Raw genomic sequence first — 17,668 nt, 5'->3', positions numbered from 1 at the left:
TTTTGAGAAACGTGGAACAATACATTAACTTGCAAACAACCCACTTCTGGATTTTGTCTTTTCTACCTGCGAGCTTGTTTTTGTAGCAAGGACCAGGATCCCAGCTGGACCTGTTGATCAGACTGAGTCCTGTTGCATCTTCTCTAATGCAAATAAACTGTCTGTTCATCTGTGTAACCACATGGTGCAGGGAACGTAGTTCTTCTGCCATTGCAGGCAAATAGTTGCTTAGAAGTTGAACGTATAAAGCCTTCTGAGATGCTGGAGTGTATTTAGTAGTGATCTGCGATGCAGTGGGAGATATATCTCAGTAGTTCTACAGGCAGAGGTCTAGGGCTGTTTTCTAGCTTGCTTGTGATGGTTTAGGTGCAGCCAATTGCAAAAGGAGTTGAAGGAGTGTAGGTGTGTTGAGATACGTTTAAAAAAAAATTAAATTTTTTAAAAACATCCCAAGTATCACCCCTTTAATCCTGGTGATCCTATTATTCTCTCTGTCCTGGGTTTCTGAATGATGTGGATCTAACTGAAACTCACAGAAACAATAGTACAAACGCTTCAGACTTGCATTGTTTTATTTAATTATCTGAGGTGGAATTCTTAAGCACCTTTCCCCAAAATGGAAACATCTCCATAAGAGAAGAAGGGCATTAACTCCCTTTTCTGTTGGTCATGTTTGCCGTAAGAATTATAGACGGATAGAATGAAGGTATTACCCCCAGATTTCACAATTGTTTTATTCAAATACCTTGCTAGCCCACAGAATACTTTAAGAACATACGTTGTTCTACTGAACTAGAGTACAAGGCACTAAGCATGCAGATCTCATGCCCCGTGGGTTTGTTTCTTTAATTTTATTTTTATTTTTTTTAGGCAACTGAAATAACTGCAGCTTTATGCATCAAGGAGGGGGAAAAAATGACAGCGGAGGGGTGAGAAGCAATACAATGGAGAACAACTGAACTAGCACTGCGCGGAGCTGGTCTCTAGCTGCTCCATTTTATAGAAATAATAGCAAAAAAAACCAGGGACAGGAAGAAGTGACTGTAGAGAAGCACCTTCTCCAGAATGGGCAGAAATGGGTCCTGCTCCTGCGGTTGCCACTGGGGCTTGGCTGGCCGCCCTCTCTCCTGGGCCCTCTTGGGAAGGTTCAGCAGCTGGGTGCCTTCCTTGGCGAGGCGTTTCACGGTCTGGTTGGTCATGGCTCTCATCGCCAGCTCGGCGTGCGCGTCTGCAAAGAGCAGATAGCACGTGTCACTGCAGGGGGGTGGGTTGGTGGGTGACGACCGCGACTGATGCTGCCGGGGCACTGGTTGCCCTGAGGAAACCCACCCTCGCTCAAACGAACCCGCAGTGAAATGCGCCGAACCTACTTGTTTAAGAGGTTGTGGGTTGCTTTACCTTGCTGGAAGCTTCTGAGAACTTTGTCTAAGCGTAGGGATTTGTGCTGCTGGTGCAACAGGAAGAAGGTGTCTAACACAGCCATGATCATGAGCAGGAAGGTGCCTAAGAAGAATACCACTGCAGAACAATACGAAAACAAAGAAAGCCCTTGAGAATTGGCATCCTTTCCTTGAACATAATCCTGCCTGCGTTCACTTGCCTGGTGGGGAAGGGGGGAAACTTCTAACACCAGCAAGCTGATAAAGCTTAGCTGTTCATGACTCCAGTGTTCATGAACATGTCCGTAAAAGCCCAAAGACCTTCCTTAGGGTTGGTACCTGTGTAAAAATCAGTTAGTTTTTATTCAGTAAAGATGGGTACCTATTATGGGTGGTTTGTTGGAGGAAGTTGGGAGGATGTTGTTGAGAATCACGGCTAACATGGAGCTGCCAAGGATGATGGCAATCTGGAAATTGATTTTCTCCTCGAGAGAGCTGGGTCCAAACAACACAGCCATATCCAGCAGATACAGGGCGCACGTTGGGAGGATCAGGTTCAAAATATACAGAGTGGGTCGTCTCTCCATGGAAATCTGTTGAAGAAGATGGACAAAATTTAGGTGAGCAGGAGATAACTTACTGTGTCGGGCGAATGCTTGTTCCCTAAGGTAGAAAATCATCTTGTTTCATACTTTGGGGTTTTTTTGGTGGCAAATCAGTGCAATATAATATGAAAGTACTGCCGTACCACGTAGGTGACCACAGAAAATTCTTCTTCATCCAGCTCTTCTATGTATTCAATGATGCTCAGGTTGGTGAACTTCCATTCTCCATCAGTTAGGAAGTAACTCTGGCTGTCTTTCATCATCTCAGCTGGTGTCCGTCTCGTCTTCATGACAAGGTCTGTTACTGTTTGGGCAGGAGGCAGAGGAGGACAGAAGTTGCAGAATTTAGGTATTTATTAGAGGTCAGTTATTTCCTCTCCCTCTCCCTCCCAACCAAGGGTGCGTACAGATGGGGAAAGGCAACGTTTCGTGCACTGCTGGGGTTTCTTAGCCCAACAGGGAGAAATTAAAAAGGACTCTGGTGAAGAGACTTGGCTGGACCTCTGGGAATGTGGATCAGAGGGGAAATCTCTGGTGAATTAGGACAGTTGTCCTTTGCAGATGGGAGCTGGAGGGTTTCATGTCACCTCTGCTTATATTTCAACCCTTCCTGTTTGGATGAACTCTGACTGCAGTTTGGATCCCTGAAACTGTCCTTAATTTCCTCTCGTTTCCATGGCTTTCAGGTATGTTTAAAGATCAGTCCTGCAAAATTGTATGTGAACAAGTAGCCTTGTTGCAGAAAGCCTCCTAGTCTCTTGGTTTGTAGAGACCAATCCTGGGGGGGACTTGCCACAGAACATCTAGATGCTTCTCGAGTTGTTGCTGGGAAACGTGCCAAAACAGAAAGACAGTATTTTAGCTCATTTTCCTTGATGTTACATGACCTCAACCCCGCTAACCCAGTGTGAGCTTGTGGTGCTGCTAAGGGAAGCCAGGAGTTAGCCAGGCTCCATCTCATCTATTCCTCCTCCTCCAAATTTAGCCCAGCTGTGGCAAAACTCAGCTTGCTGCTGTACCTGTGTAGAGAAACGAAGCTATGCTCAAGTTGCACGTCTGGGTGTCAAAGGGAAACCTGACGATCATCAAGCTGCACGTTAAGGTAACCTGGAAGGGCTGGGTGGAGTTGAAGCTGCCGTTGTGCGTGACGGCCATATAATCCAAGTTCGAGTTTTGTCCGTTCACTCTGGAGGAAACAAAAGTGGAGAGCGACCGAGCTCCGAGAGGCTGCAGTGCTCCTCAGTCCCACAAAAGCCTGGGCTGTAAGCGTCCTTTCGGGGCGGGCTCTGCGCCGTCACCCAGCCACGGGATGTAGCAGTGAGGAGAGGAAACCTGGGGCTTGAAGAAGGGCTGGTGAGTGCCTCTGGACTAAGGTTTGTAGTAGCTCTGCACCTCCTAAGGAAACTCCTTCCTCTCCTCTCATCTTCCTGCTCTCACCTGGGGCAGGGGCTCATTGCTGGCTCTGCTGTGCTGCAGAGCTGCCTCCCCCCCAGCCGAAGAGCTAGCGGCGGTGCCCGGCCCTCTGTCAGACCCACAGTGCTCTGTCCTGTATCTTACAACAAACTGCTAAGGGTCCTTTCATTCCACGACATTCCTGGTCTCTGCTGCTTCCTCAGCTTTAACTACAGCCCAAATGGGACATTTCTGGAGATGTTACGGTATTACAGAGCCACAAAGTGTTTTGTATAAACTGTGGTCGCCATTAATCTAAATTATGAGGTTCTTGGTTACAGAGAGCTCATGGGAACAACTTTTAACCATACGAGTTTATCCCATTTCCTGCAATAACACCAACAGTTTGCATCCATTGCATTTCTCTTAAGCCAGTGGATAAAAAAGAAAGGGGAACCTACCGCTCTAAAATGAAGATGGGGGGAGACCAATACGTATCCGTGGGCAGAACGACTTTGGAAATGTTACAGAAATTCTGCGGGTCCCAGGTTGCAAAAGTGTTTTTCCACTCCTGGGGGAAGAAGTTGCAGGAGAGAAATGAGTGCTGGGCTCGGCACCAGCCACCGTGCTGGGCATCGCAGGAGAGAAACGCTCTCGAGGGACCTACCAGGTTCAACACAAAGTAAAAGGTGACTGTCTGGAGCTTTTCGACCTGGAGAAACAAAAGAGAAGACATTTAGCTGATGTTCTTAGGTACATCCAATGCAGAGCCCAGAAGCTCTCCCCTGTTGCTCTTGCAGTGGACGGCACAGATTGCAGAAACTCAGCTCAGGAGGAGAGCTCGAGGATCTTGGTCCTACGGCTGAAGAGTGGGAGCATACATTCCAATGGTTTGAAAAAAAAAAAAAAAAGATTCTTGTTAACATTTACATGCCAGTGCCCTGCAAATGCATTGCTCAGTTCAGGCACTCCGCGGGGCTGTTTTTAGAGCCTGCTATAAAGCAGGCTGTTTGTCTGAACCTGCCTCTGAACTTTTTCCTGGAAGTAGGTGGGAGAAAATACTCCAGATCTTCCAAAAATGCTTTAAAACAGCAGAAAGCTGAAGAAGTGGAAGGGGCTGATTCTCATCCCTGTGGCCTTGCTGGCCCAGCCCTGCCTGGCAGAAGACTCAGACCCCAATCTAGCAATCGCCCAGCTTTCCGTTATAAAGACTCGACAGGAGTTTTGAGTCCTTACCACAGAGAGAATAGCCACCAGCATAAAATCCATCTTCACTTCCACAGGCTCCTTCAAGTTTGTCTTGGGCAGTATGTGTGCGTGCAGCTTGCTGCGAGAGGAAATGTTCAGGTACTCAATAACATCGTAGTAGGTGCAGACGTACCTCGGAGCAGCCCCTGCTAGAAAAAAATTTCCACTTGAATCACAAAAGGATCAGGCAAGATCTCAAGCTGAGAGAGAGATGTACCAAAAGAGAAAGGGTATGGAGCTGTGGGTATGAAAAACATCGTTAACACAGGCGAATCCCTTCTCACATAGATGAGAACAGAATTCCTCAAAGCTTTTCTATCCCTCTTCAACTTACCTGTCCCAAGAGAAAAGGTGAGGATAGCTATAAAAGCTCGCTGCATCGTCTCCTGCTTCCAAATAAGGAGGCAAATGGTACCGTGTGTCTTATGAACAGTTCCAGGACACGTCATTTGTTATGTAGAAGTTGATTTGATATTTATTAATGAGGGACGGATATTTTGTAAACAGAAGCTAGACTTTTAATGTATTTATTTGCATTGGAAGGAAGAATTTGCTAATGGTTTGATGCACTCAGCTGGCTCTTGGGAGCAGCCTTTAGTTGTGGTAAAGGAAAAATAAGGTCATTAAAAAAAAAAATCCAACAATTTGAGGGAGAGGAAAAGAAAGGGCCCATCTCCACAAAGAAAAGGCGAGGAGCCAGAGCCACTCAGAAGCAAATCTTGTCTCGTTTACAGGGCTGAGAGTCTGCTGCAACCCCAAAGAAATGGAACGGGAATTAGTGCCAGTGTGACGTGAGGGGTGCCGGGGAGGCGGAGGAGAGGCTGCTCTCCTTCGAGCCCGGTCCTGCTCCATAGCAGCCCAGGCTGCCAGCGTTAGAGTATGTCCTCACTTCCCAAAGCACGGAGCCTTTCACGCACCCACTGATTTTCTGTTTCTCCCTCCATGCTGATCTCCTGTGCTCTCGAGGTTCTTCTCCAAGTCCTCACAGTTAAGATGAAAGGCTCAGCGACTTTTTTTTTTTACGTCTCTGTCTTTCTTTCCCTCAGCTGCCCTCCTCTCCATCGCTGCCTGTTTTTTCTGCTGTGATTCCAGCGATATCTCCAGGTGGTCGAAGTGATGGTTCCCTTGTGGGGGAGCAGCTCCAATTCTGTTGTGCTTGGAAAGTCCCATCCCTCTGGGACATCGTAGATGGCACCTTATTACTGTGGCCTCTGGTTGTGTCTGAGACAGAAGGTGGGAAGCGTATGGGCCATAAGACAGGGTTTGAATCGGACATAAGGGGCACGAGGAGAAGTAGGGGTGACCTCTGTGCTGGGGCTTGAGGGCTGTGTTGGTTGTAGGAGCTTATGCTGGTGGGTGACAGTGTCACTAGAGGTGGGACAACGTTTAGCCCCCAGAATGGTGCTAGAGGTGACTTGGCCTCCCGCAATCCCGTACGTCTGCCAGCAGCTGCTGGGATGTGAGTACACAGGAGCTGTGCATCTGTCCTGTTGCTCTGCAAACTTTTGGTACCCACCGTGTCCTGTTGCAGGAAGGTCCTCGGCTCCACTGCACGCTCTGCACAACAGCCCTCCTGCAGCCGCTCGCCGTGGGGGGCAGAGGAGGGAGGGAAGCTGGACCCGCGTGGCCCTTGCGAGGCTGGGTGAGGCGATGGGCTGACTTGGGTGCTCAGCAAAAGCCCATACTGCGCAGCACCCTGCTTCTGCCTCTCCCCAGCAAAGCACCCAAGCCCTGGCTGCAGGACTGTCCCCCGGCTCCAGCGCAAGCGATCGCAGCCGGCGAGTCCCACGCTTGGTTTCCCCACGGCCTGGCTGTGGCAACAGATAGTCCTTCCCCGGCAATGTCTTCTGGCGTCCCACCGTGGTCCCCAGCACCCGGGGTGCTCCAGCGCTGGTGCCCCGGCAGCGCAGCCGCTGCCCGGGGGCTCCGGTGGGACTCGGGGGGGGGTGGGAGTGATGCTGGGGGTTGGCAGCATCGCTGGGGGGTGCCGCACCGGTGACCGCGTGGCCTAATGGATAAGGCGTCTGACTTCGGATCAGAAGATTGAGGGTTCGAGTCCCTTCGTGGTCGGCCCTTTTTCCCCCCACTTTTAAACCCGCTCCAGTTTTTCCCTCTTCTCCCTTCGCGCCTCTTCCCCTTAGGAGCGGGGGTGGAGGGAAAAAGCAAACCCAGGTTTGGTGCCGTGCCCCCCGCCCGCCGCTCCTGGTGCAGCCCAGCTCCGCTTCCCCTTCCTCTGCCCCCCCCCCCCCCCCCGCGGGGGATTCCCCCGCGTGGGTTACACGCGCGACCACGTTTGCGCCCCCGCAGCACAAGGTCCCGCGGCGCGGGCGGGCGCCGCAGTCGGGGCCGTTCCCGCGGGCCGGGGCGCGCGCCCTGCGCAGCCCCAGTGGCCTAATGGATAAGGCACTGGCCTCCTAAGCCAGGGATTGTGGGTTCGAGTCCCATCTGGGGTGGGTTCCCTTTTGCCGGTGTCAACCCCGTTTCCGTGCTGCTTCTGCCTATTTTAGTGCCACCGGCCCCGCGCAGCGCTGCCGGGCCTCCTCCTCCTCCTGCTGCTGCCCGGTGGCCGCTGGCTTTGTCTGCTTGGTGGGAAGACGTTCCCCATCCTGAGTGGCAGATGTCAATTAAGGAGGTTAATGCACCAGGAGAACCCAGAAGTGCAAATAAAACAACGCTGCTGAATGCATGTGTCTGAGTGTAGCCGCTGGAGACAGAGCTTGCAGAGGGAGAGACTGAAGAGGGTGGTTGGGGTGATCCACGATGTGTGTTTTGGGGCAGTGAGATCCCCACAGCAGCTCCGGGCTTGCTTGCTGTGCCAACAACTGCTGTACACAGGCTGCTCTACACGAGCTGTACGCAATGCTGTTGAGTCGATGTGGTTATCTGCTCCTGGCCAGCGGTCCCAATTTAGATCTCATGAAAAAGGCAAACAATGAGGAGCAGCTACAAGCTGCCCCAGGCTTCGGTGCAAAGGCGGATGCTTTATCCGGCAGGTTGTGTGGTCCCGTGTGCCGAGTGCTCAAGTGAGGCTGTTACTGAGGGAATAACAACCAGCTTTTGCCTTGGGACCTGTTGATGAAAGGATGGTTTTCGGAGAGGCGTTAATGAAAGGATGATTTTCGGAGGGGTGTTAATGAAAGGATGGTTCTGGCTGGGGCACAGGCATCTTTCAAGGTGTTCCAGAAGATGCGAAAGCAGAGCAGTTAAAGCTGTTTAATTAGCCTTGTCTGGGCAGAGCTGGGTCAGGGCTGAGCAGGAAATCTCCGCTGCATTTTTAACCCCTCTGGGTGCTCTCTGTATCATCATCTGCATCTGACCCCCAACAAAAAGCTGATTGATGCTGGGGGATGACTACCTTGCAGGTGTCATGCAAACCTCTTCCTGGAGCAGGACAAGCTTTAATGGGAAGAAAGCTTTACTCCTCTACCAGAAACCACATCTCGATGAGGGGCTTGTGGCTGGGGGTCATGCAGTTTGGCTGTGCTACTCTGGGACCAGAGTCCTCCACGTAAGTGCCTTTGGGATAATGCCCTCTCAGGTTTCTTGCATTAAAAAGCTGCTTGGAGGGTCTTTTCCTATGGACTTAATGGATTTTAAAAGGCAGCTGCGGTCAGGGTGATATCACACTAGTAAAACCTAAAGTGAAGTTTGTTTCTAAGTAATTTTTCTGTCTTAGGTGTGGGAGGAAATGACTCTGCTGCCTGGAAAGCAGCAAACCTGCCGAAGCCCCAGGCGCTGGACTGCTGGCAGCCCCAGGCAGCCGAGCTGCAGGTCCCTGTGCTGCTCAGCAACCCCTGCCTGCTCTGGGGGCTGGGGAAAGGGGCTGAAGGGATGCCTCCAGGCTGGTATTACCTGGGACCGTTGACTTCCACCTCTTTGGGTGACCAGCTTCAGGGCTGTGACTGAAAGCATGGCCAGAGAACAATTTTGCATCCTTCTTAGGAGTTTGGATAGCATCAGGTGGCTCTTGGGGGTGTTTGATCACTGGGCTTCCTTCGGGCAGCATTTTCTTTGCATCTCCTGGAGATGCTGTACCCGCACTCCTGCTGGGATGTCCTGGTGGCAGCATCGCGAGGGGCCTGGGCTGGTTCACTGCGTGGTCAGAGGGACTTCCATCAGCGATGGCCTCGCTCGGGCGGCACCAAGTTCCTGCTGTTTCTCTCCTCTACCCCCTCTGGAGCGCTAAGCCTCAAGGCAGCAGAAGGCTGAACTGGTGCCGCTCCTCATGAGCAGGAGTGTCTTTGCCAGCTGGTGGGTGAGGACTAGGGTGCAGAGACGGAAGAAAACAGCCCCGGGGGGAATGCCGCAGTGACACATGGCTTTCCCACGGCTGCAAATTCCCTGGCGCTGGGCAAGAGCAGGCAACGGCTGCCAGCAACAAGGAGCTTCCTGCAGCCCTGCCTGTGCCCTGGGGTGAGACCCTGGGGCCACGTCCCACCCGGGAATGAGCCACTTGGCCATGGGGGGCTCAGACACTTGACCCTCGCTCCGCAGTCAGGACCCGCTTGGCCATGCCATCCCCACCGCACATCTGGCTTGGCGCTGCTCACCCATGCCCCCCTCCCATCGCGACGGCCTCCCTCCATCTGACACCGCTGGGATTTGCACCCTACACCCCCATGCTCCCCGTGCTTTGGCGAGCTCTCGGGGGTGCCGGGGGTGAAAGGAGCCAGGGCAGCTGCTACGTGCTCTGGTCCGTCTGCTGGCTGCTGCCACCCACTTTGCACAGCCGCAGAGCACCAGCGCTCTTCTCGTGCAGCCCTTTCTCTCCAGCACATCTCTGCTCAGCTTTCGTTTGACGGACACATTGGAAAAGACACACTGGTTGAAGCTGAGATGAACGTACCCCAGGAACCAACATGTCCCCAAAACCTCCCGTGGCTATAGAAGAGGTTAAAATACCTTCCTGCCCTGTGGCGGGCTTTGGGAAACTCTTTTTTAGGATTAGATGAGAAACGCAGGTTTTGGGGAGAAGCTAAGCTGCACCAGGAGAACGCAGGAGGCGTTATTGATAACGAACAGGAACTTAAGAAGGCCCATGGTGTTTCTCCTTGCGTCACACCGTTATGCCGTAGCGGTGCTACATCACAGCGGGTGCCCATCACCGGCAGCTCATTGACACTGTGACCATCACACTGAATGCTGTCACGGGAAAGGAGGAGTTGTCTCCAGGGTCCCGGCTGTCCCCGTCCTTCTTCCTTCCCCAGTAATGCCTAACCCTGGGAGTCAAACACTCCTTCCCTCCTGCTTAAGGCTCATACACAGCTTCTTGGCTTTGCCTTTCTGTGGGGATGTGGCAGGGAAGGCCTGGACTCGCGTACCCCCGGCAGCTGGAGGGTGAGGGTGACCCCAGCTGCTCTGTGTCGAAGGATGTCTCCCGGATGGTGTCTGTTCTTTGCGTTTTGGGTTATATTTGTGTTCTGAATTGCTGTACCCTCAGCAGCATGGCTTGAGCAGCGGGCAGCGAAGCTGGCGGCAGGAGGGGAATGTCACCGCTCCAGCCCGCAGGATTCCTGCATGGCACAGTCTCCATCAGCACATAGCGGGTAAACTGAGGCTGGGGGGGGGTGTCTACGATGACCCACTGGCACACGGGGTCCCGTGGGAGGAGGGACCCCCGCCCGCGCACCCCCATATCCAGCGTTGGGCCAGGAGGAACAGCCGCAATCCCAGGAGGGATGGGAATGTGGGTGATGCACAGGGGGTGGCAAGGACACCCCCGGAACCCCCCCAGTGTGTGTCACTGTCCCCAGAACAGAGTTATGGGGGACCACGTGGCCTAATGGATAAGGCGTCTGACTTCGGATCAGAAGATTGAGGGTTCGAGTCCCTTCGTGGTTGTTTTAAAGCCATGAGAGATCCTCAAATCGTTTAATTTCGCCGTGCCACGGGCTTGGGGGGGACAGATTGATGCCCCGTGGGGTGAAAGCATCCCCGGGGGTAGCAGTGGGGCAAAGCTCGAGGGAACGTGCCCGTGCTGGGGGCAGATTTCGGGTGGGATCTGCCCTGCAAGTCCCCGGGGATCTCCTGGCCGGGGGGCTTCGTGCCCACGGGGCTCTGCCCCACGGCGGGGTAGCAGCCCACGGCGCCCTGTCCCGGGGCTGGAGGCGAACTGGGGCCGGGCAGAGGCTGAGCCCCAGCTGGGGCCCGTTCCCGGCGGAAATAAAAGGGCGGGGGCGGCCCGGGCTGGGGCTTTTCACGGCTGCAGGGAGCGCCCGGTGGGCTGCCGCGAGGTACAGGGGTCTGTGTGTGTGTAAGAGGGGGGGTGTCCCCACGTCGCCCACTCTTTGCGAGGTGCGCTGCTGCAAGGAGTCGGCCTGGGAAAAGTGGCTGCCACCCCAGGTGGGACTCGAACCCACAATCCCTGGCTTAGGAGGCCAGTGCCTTATCCATTAGGCCACTGGGGCCGCGCAAAAGCTACCCCACCTCCTCTGCCCCGCACCCACCCGCGTTTTTTTCCGCGGGGATCCGCAGCAAACGGCCCCGTCGCTCGGAGCGGCCGAGGCGTGCGTGGGGTTGGCTTATTGCACCGAAAACCAGCGGTGAGCACCGGCACCTCCCGCCCCGCCGCCGCGGGAGAGCGGGATGAGGCCGTGCGGGCGGAGCTGGGCCCTTCGCAGGGGTCTCCAGCCCCTCCTTCCCCCCCCCCCCCCGCTCCCCGCCGGCATTTCTGGGCTGTGCAGAGAGCTGGGGCTGCGCTGGGCGGTTTTACTGGGAGACGGAGGGAGGAGAGCTGCGTGGCTTGGCGGGGACGGTGCTGCCTTGCTGCGGGGAACGTTCAATCCCGTGGGGTCCTCCCGCGGCTGCGTGGGACCCCCTTCTCGCATGCCGTGGCCACGCTCTCCTCTGGCCATCAGAGAGTTAAGTCAGGGCACCAAAAATACGCCTGTATGCAGCCCCAGTGGCCTAATGGATAAGGCACTGGCCTCCTAAGCCAGGGATTGTGGGTTCGAGTCCCATCTGGGGTGACTCTTTTCTGTTCGGGGGATCCACGACTGGCTCCTGGGGTGCCCCCGGCTTCGGGGAGGGCGCGCTGCTGCGGTTAGGGGCGATTCACCCCTTTCTGGGGCGCCCCCGGGGCACCCCCGTTCCCTGGCTCAGGCATCCTGGTAGGGAGGAGGCTGGGGTTTCTTGGGGTAAAAAGAGGCACAGTCTCGGCATGCGCTTTTAATCCCCGGCTCCTCCAAACGCCGGTGTCGTGCGCTGGCTTTAAGCAAAATTTTGCAAATCTTCCTGTAAAATCTGGGGAGAGAGACCTGAGCGGCAGGCGATACGCGGCAGTGAGGTCCCCTGGTCCCGGGAAGTCTCAGCTGAGGTTGTTGCAGTCCCAGTTGATGCTTGTGTGATGACTTTTGGCATCAAAAATATGCCCGAAGCAGTGACACCCATGTTGCTTGTAAGGGCGAGGGCACAGCACGGAGCTGCAGAGACCTTTGCCTGTGAGAGGGGGAGCTGGCAGCCACCCCCCTGCCATGCAGAAAAGCTTTAGGCAGGAGGCAATATCTTTGCTCCCCTTGCTGGGCAGGGCATGCACAGAGGTGGAGGCGGCCAGCCTTGGGCCGGGTTTCCTTGGGAGGGATGTCAGGATGCATCGGTGTGCTCCTGCACCCCCCAGTTTTGGGGAGAATGTGGGATTTGAGCTCTCTGATTTTTGCAAAGGTAAATATTGATCTGGGCTGTGTAAGGGGAGAGCGCTCAAAAGTCCCCCTCTTCCAAAGGGGACGAGGGCCTGGCTGTGGCAGAGCCATGAGCGTCCAGAGCAGAGCCCCGCACACCTCACTGTGCCCCAGTTCAAACTCCAGGGACCAGTGGAGAGCATTTTCCTCTTATTTGGGTTTTTGTCTAAAACAGAACCCCTCTCCTCACCACCCCAGGTGGGACTCGAACCCACAATCCCTGACTTAGAAGGCCAGTGCCTTATCCATTAGGCCACTGGGGCCCTGTGAAAAGTGGAAAAAAGTGTAATTTCAGTATTTTTGAGACACTCCCCCCCCCAAAGTGAAGCAATCTGGCAGTGGTGAAATCCACCACATCACACCACAGCACTTCGTTCTGTTTCAACAGGGTCCACTGACGGGCGACTCTTCAAGCCTGTAAGACTCAGCCTGAGGTTTGTTTTTTTTTTTTGGCGTTCCACCTCAAGGGCCAGAAGCCTCCTGTACTTACGGGGTGGTTTCTGTCTTTTAGCGCTGACAGAGAGCAACTGCCTCCTGCCAAATTCCTGCCATGGCTTTAGGTTAATTTAACAAAATGACATGCACTTTTTTTGGTTAGGAAAAAATCAACTAAAACGGAAGGGAAGTGCTTGAAATGGTGAATACTCTATTTGTTACTTAGGTATGTAGTTAAGACTGCTTTTACTCTTCCCTTTCTTTCCCCCAAAATCTACTGCTGCTTTTGTGTTTAGCAGCAGAGGGTGCTCTCATAGAGCAGAGGGCTGGATGAAGGACACAAAGAACTAAAAAAAACACCCACCAACAGTAGCTCACAAAATTTAGACCATTTTTATTCAATATAGCTCATGAGTTTAGCATCATCTACAGCTGCCAATGCCACTTCTTTAAAAAGACGGTATGCCAAGGACTTAGATCTCTGCTGTTCTCAGTCAAAGTCTGCCTTCCTGCTCTGTTTTATATTTGAGTGTATCTTTTTCTGTCGTAGTCGTTCACGGTTCATTTTTTCCACCCTAAAACAAAATGAAAAGATCCTTTAGTGTACAAAGAAAACATTTAAAAATTCAACTTCAAGCACAGTTATAATGTAGATTTGATGAGTTGACAAATGTCCACAGATAGAAAAAACAGTCCCTGTTCTTGGGACGCTACCCAGGAAAGCAGTTAAAATCTAATGGACCAGTGATTTTTTCTAAAACAAGGAAAACCAAATGAGTATGAAGATTGTTTAAAGATGCTGCAAACTAAATCACGTAACATGATAATCAGAATCCACCTCAAATAAAGGCCATTTCAATAAAGATACCTCTCTATGAGTTTCTGTGTTGTCTCCTTAGACACCACCTTGGGCTTCTCGGTAGCCTCCATGACCATCGTTCTGATTTTTTCTAAACAAATTGCCAGATTCCTCATTTGGTAGCGACTCTCTTCAGAGTTCACAATCAGCTCACCAGCTCGATTTATCTTATTCCTGTGCTAAAGAGGGGAAAACATGATGTGATCACTGACACCTCGTTAGACTTGTCACGTTCTGTCTGAAAGTGTGACATTTAAACCGTGCCTGGAAGGGGGAGGGTAGTTACCATCGATGCCATTTTTTCTCTCACAGCTTCTGGAATCCAGTCTGCTGATGCCAGGTGGAACCGAACTTCTGCCTTGGTATTCACTGGGAGGAAAAACAGGATTTTTTTTTTCAGTGTAATGGCTTGCCTTCCTAAGTTTTATGAGATAATTCAGTCTGTTCACTGCTGGTTTTGAACATAGGATGATTCCAGTATTAATTTCCTGAAAGATCACAATTTTTTTCTTGCTATATTTTTACATACCACTCTACAAGACAAACTCTAAATTTTTATGGAGACTCTGTCATGGTATTTGCCTTTCTAGACACTACAAGATTGCCAGTCACTAACTACCTTATTTTTAATGGCAATGGCAGACCAGGAAGTATTTTCAGTTTATTTGAATTAAGCTGAGAATTTATTGCACTGTGAAGTTTCAGAATCCAGTTGGCTTGTTGTATGTTTGATCAATGAACAGATCAGACAGAGGTGGTGTTTCACGTGGCACGGGTAGCGGCAATGATCCCAGTAAGAGTGTTTCTAGGAGAATCCAATATGTTACCACTGGTCTCAAGCGCTATGAAGCCTGAGATGTTGTGTTAAAATGTAGGGCAATGATAATGGAAAATTAGCATCGGGCAGCACGCAGATGCTCTTTAACTTCAAGTTCCCAATATTTTACCACAAAGTAGAGGGAAACAACTGAAGACTATGATTTTTCCTTCAAAGTGGGAGAACCTCTTCCTCACCTTTATTAACGTTCTGCCCGCCAGGGCCGCTGCTCCGGCAGTAGGACACGGTCAGGCGAGCTGGAAGAGAAGAGCAGCAGCGTGCTGACCCGGAGGCACCTCCCCAGCTGGCTTTGCAGTAAGCAGCAGGGAACAGGGACGATCCAGGCTGCAGCACACGGGCCTGAAGGAGGCCTGTGACTCGGTGGTGCTTTCATGCCGAGTTTAGCTCTGTGCATTGAGCGCGGACTCCGTAGTCCGGAGCCTAACCCACCTCTGGGCGCTTAACCCAGGACAGGCCCGTTTCGGGGGGAGACTCACCCAGGGGGATGTCGAGGGCGGCCGGCTGCATCTCCTCCTGGAAAACACGGCAGGGTGCCCGCGTTAGGCGCTGGGCCGAGGCCAGCGGGAGGCAGGGCCGCCCCACCGGCACCCCGGGCCCGGCCGCGCTCGCCCCCGCCGGGCAGCCCCGTCCCGGGGGCCTGGGGCTGCCTGGTCCCGCCCACCCGCGACGGCACCGCCCCTTCTGCTAAGCCCCGCCCACCCACCGCAAACAACTTTGTGCTAAGCCCCGCCCACCCACGATGGCACCGCCCCTTGTGATCAGCCCCGCCCACCCCGCAATAGCAGCCCTTTCTGCTAAGCCCCGCCCACCCACGATGGCACTGGCCCTTGACACAAACCCCGCCCACCCGCTCTATGTCACTCCGGCGCTAAGGCCCGCCCCACACTAAGCCCCGCCCCTCGCTTGTTTCCCCCCCTCCCCCCCCCCCCGCCCCACTCACCGGCGCGCTGGCGGCGGCGGTGTCGTCCTGCCGCGGCGGGTACAGCTTGTCCAGGCTGTAGGCGCTCCGGTACTCGGTCCCGGCGGCGGCCCGCTGCGAGAACTGGGCGCTGAGAAGCCCTAGCCGCGGCCGGCACAGGCACCGCAGCGTGTGCGCCGCCATCTTGGCTCCCGCGGTGCGCCTCCGCCACGGCGTTCCCCACGGAAACGGCGGCCGCGCGCCGCGTTCCGGGGCGGGGCCTGCGGGGGCAGCGGTGCGGGGGGGCTGCGGGGGCCGGAGGGGTTGTGATATATGGGATATATGGGCTGTGTGGGGTCTGTGGGGTGTGCGTGTAGTGTACGAGGATGCATGGGATCTATGAGGTGTGTGATGTCCGTGAGGTGTGGGGTGGTGTGTATATGGGGTCTGTGGGGCATTATGTGGGGGGTGTAGGAGGTCCGGAGGGGTATATGAGGTCTGTGGGGCACCGTGGGGGGATGTGGGAGGTCTGGGGGGTGTATGGGCTCTGTGGGGTGCTGAGTGGGGGATGTGGGGCGTCTGGGGGGAACCTGGGGTCTGTGGGCACTGAGGCAGGCCCTGCTGTGGCAGGTGGTGGGATAGCTGGGGACAAGGGTGCTGGGGTGAGGTGGCCGTCTGGTGCCACGGTGTGACCCATGGGGGGCCCGGGGTGGGGTGTGGGAGGCCCTGGGGCGGGTGCCAGGGGCTGGTTTGGGCAGGTCGTTTCCACCTCCTCGTGGCGCAGGCAGCGGTGGGGGACAGCGTGCTCCCCCCCTGCACCCCACACCTTCGCGAGCCGAGCGGTGACGGAGGGGCGTAGAAGTGAAGATGCATCCAGCATTTTTAATGTACTCTCTAGTTTTTGCACCTGGGATGTTTCAGATTTTTATCTGCTCAAGAGTACTAAAAAGTTATATATACATATATATATATAAAATTATTTTTTTGAATGCTGATACAGCAGCACATACGTGTTTCCAGGTCTGTAAGAGAGACACCGAGGTGGATGGGGGATGCAGGGGAGTGAAGCACTTGTGAAAATCCTTCAGCTCTTACTCCTGTTGGAGCTGTCAGGTTGGCTTGACAAGAAGGGTGTGCGTTCCAGAGGGGCAGGGATTGCTATTTCTGGCAGCGGGAAAATGCAGAGGCACGCATGGGGCTGTCTGGTGTTTTGACAGGAGCTGACGATCTTTTGTTTAAAACTGTGGGTGAAGTCAAAGTGGGTGTTTCGAAGCTGGTATAAAGACAGCGTGTGATTGAGGATCTGAGCTGGGTCCCATCTAGATAATCAGTGCAAAATCAGGAAACTCAGTCCTTGGAAAGGGAGCAAGCCCTGAACGTTGATGGTCGGTTTGCCCTGACTGTGGCTGAGCAGTGCTCAGGGGCCAAGGAGGGCTCCATGCTTTGTTTTAATCGAATCTCTGTGTCCTGGGGTTCTTCTGCTCTGCTCCCCCCGTCCAGACTCAGCTGAAAATGGAATGCGTTAAGAAAAAAAAAAAAGAGAACTGTCAGAGACAAACCATGCCATCTGGTGACCTTAATTTCTAACAGGGAACAGGTAAAGTTTGTGATTTGTAGCCAGAGGGATGGGTCAAATATCCAAAGCAGGATGACTCATTTTACCAACTGTTGTCAAACATGTCGGCGTTGTTATTGTGCTGGTAACACACGCCAAGGACGGTGTCATTGTGTGGTGCACAGAGGGGCTGGGAAAGGAGCTTGAAGGTCACACAGTTGAGGCCAGACCCATCTAAAAGGACATTTCTCTGGTTTTGCTTCATTCCCACACGACGTTGGTGGACGCAGATGTCCAAAGAGCCTTGGTAAAAAGCAGAATGATGTCTGCTTGGATGGTTGGAAACGGCTCTCCCTGGCAGGCAGGGCTTGGGATGACAAGATCTTACTTTGGCGTGACCCAAGGTGAGCCAAGCTTTTGACATTTAAGCTGGAGAAATGAACTGCCTTGGTACTGGTGCTGGCTTAGAAAGCAAGCTCACCCCATTTGGTGATGGTGGTCACTGGTGAGCAAGAGCTGTAAGGAGCCATCCCTGAAATGTCATGCAAAAGCTGAAGTGTCCAAGGAGCTGGTCACTCCTTGTGTGAGCGAGGGCAGAAGCCATTAATGTAGGAGCAAGTCGGGACTTTGAGGGACCTTCCAGGAGGTCTCAGCTCCTGTAAGAGAGGGAAGACTGCTGAATCAGGAAATCTCCTTCCCTGTGAGAGGTCGAGCTCTGTAAAACCCTTGAATTTGTGTTTCAAGTGGTCCATCCCTATTTGTAATGACGGGTGCTTTTCTGAA

The 17,668-nt window shown here is 53.5% G+C and overlaps 2 protein-coding genes and 6 non-coding genes across 8 annotated transcripts; 4 read left to right on the top strand and 4 right to left on the bottom strand.

Annotated features, from left to right (window-relative positions):
- Nucleotides 1–983: 983 nt before the first annotated feature.
- On the bottom strand, nt 984–5,004 carry LOC127024203 (5-hydroxytryptamine receptor 3A-like). Its single transcript, XM_050908657.1, has 9 exons — nt 4,959–5,004; nt 4,613–4,773; nt 4,044–4,088; nt 3,838–3,947; nt 3,004–3,170; nt 2,128–2,288; nt 1,762–1,972; nt 1,399–1,518; nt 984–1,228 (listed from the first exon to the last, which is right to left on the bottom strand). The coding sequence occupies exons 1-9, from the start codon at nt 5,002–5,004 to the stop codon at nt 984–986; spliced, it is 1,266 nt and encodes a 421-aa protein (XP_050764614.1).
- Nucleotides 5,005–6,621: 1,617 nt separating this feature from the next.
- TRNAR-UCG (transfer RNA arginine (anticodon UCG)) lies at nt 6,622–6,694 on the top strand. Its single transcript has one exon. It is a non-coding gene; the product is annotated as a tRNA-Arg (tRNA).
- Nucleotides 6,695–7,004: 310 nt separating this feature from the next.
- Nucleotides 7,005–7,077, top strand: TRNAR-CCU (transfer RNA arginine (anticodon CCU)). Its single transcript has one exon. It is a non-coding gene; the product is annotated as a tRNA-Arg (tRNA).
- Nucleotides 7,078–10,392: 3,315 nt separating this feature from the next.
- Nucleotides 10,393–10,465, top strand: TRNAR-UCG (transfer RNA arginine (anticodon UCG)). The gene has a single exon. It is a non-coding gene; the product is annotated as a tRNA-Arg (tRNA).
- Nucleotides 10,466–10,958: 493 nt separating this feature from the next.
- Nucleotides 10,959–11,031, bottom strand: TRNAR-CCU (transfer RNA arginine (anticodon CCU)). Its single transcript has one exon. It is a non-coding gene; the product is annotated as a tRNA-Arg (tRNA).
- A 488-nt stretch (nt 11,032–11,519) lies between these two features.
- On the top strand, nt 11,520–11,592 carry TRNAR-CCU (transfer RNA arginine (anticodon CCU)). The gene has a single exon. It is a non-coding gene; the product is annotated as a tRNA-Arg (tRNA).
- Nucleotides 11,593–12,490: 898 nt separating this feature from the next.
- TRNAR-UCU (transfer RNA arginine (anticodon UCU)) lies at nt 12,491–12,563 on the bottom strand. Its single transcript has one exon. It is a non-coding gene; the product is annotated as a tRNA-Arg (tRNA).
- A 542-nt stretch (nt 12,564–13,105) lies between these two features.
- On the bottom strand, nt 13,106–15,534 carry MRPL58 (mitochondrial ribosomal protein L58). Its single transcript, XM_050908491.1, has 6 exons — nt 15,373–15,534; nt 14,909–14,942; nt 14,609–14,668; nt 13,881–13,963; nt 13,604–13,773; nt 13,106–13,310 (listed from the first exon to the last, which is right to left on the bottom strand). The coding sequence occupies exons 1-6, from the start codon at nt 15,532–15,534 to the stop codon at nt 13,226–13,228; spliced, it is 594 nt and encodes a 197-aa protein (XP_050764448.1). The 3' UTR covers nt 13,106–13,225.
- Between the last annotated feature and the right edge of the window lie 2,134 nt (nt 15,535–17,668).

The sequence above is a fragment of the Gymnogyps californianus genome, chromosome 19 (assembly GCF_018139145.2).
Source record: "Gymnogyps californianus isolate 813 chromosome 19, ASM1813914v2, whole genome shotgun sequence".
NCBI classification, from domain to species: Eukaryota; Metazoa; Chordata; class Aves; order Accipitriformes; family Cathartidae; genus Gymnogyps; species Gymnogyps californianus.
The sequence above is the reverse complement of the archived record's forward strand: the minus strand, read 5'-3'. Positions and strand labels throughout refer to the sequence as shown.

Excerpts from the sequence above, each read along its gene's own strand:
- LOC127024203 (XM_050908657.1), bottom strand. The coding sequence starts at position 5,004 with ATGCAGCGAGCTTTTATAGCTATCCTCACCTTTTCTCTTGGGACAG. Across the intron at positions 3,171-3,837 it reads CCCATCTTCATTTTAGAGCG|AGTGAACGGACAAAACTCGA; the intron begins GTAGGTTCCCCT and ends TGTTTCCTCCAG. Across the intron at positions 1,519-1,761 it reads CAACAAACCACCCATAATAG|TGGTATTCTTCTTAGGCACC; the intron begins GTACCCATCTTT and ends ATTGTTCTGCAG.
- MRPL58 (XM_050908491.1), bottom strand. The coding sequence starts at position 15,534 with ATGGCGGCGCACACGCTGCGGTGCCTGTGCCGGCCGCGGCTAGGGCTT. Across the intron at positions 14,943-15,372 it reads CCGCCGCCGCCAGCGCGCCG|GAGATGCAGCCGGCCGCCCT; the intron begins GTGAGTGGGGCG and ends GTTTTCCAGGAG. Across the intron at positions 13,311-13,603 it reads ACACAGAAACTCATAGAGAG|GGTGGAAAAAATGAACCGTG; the intron begins GTATCTTTATTG and ends ATTTTGTTTTAG.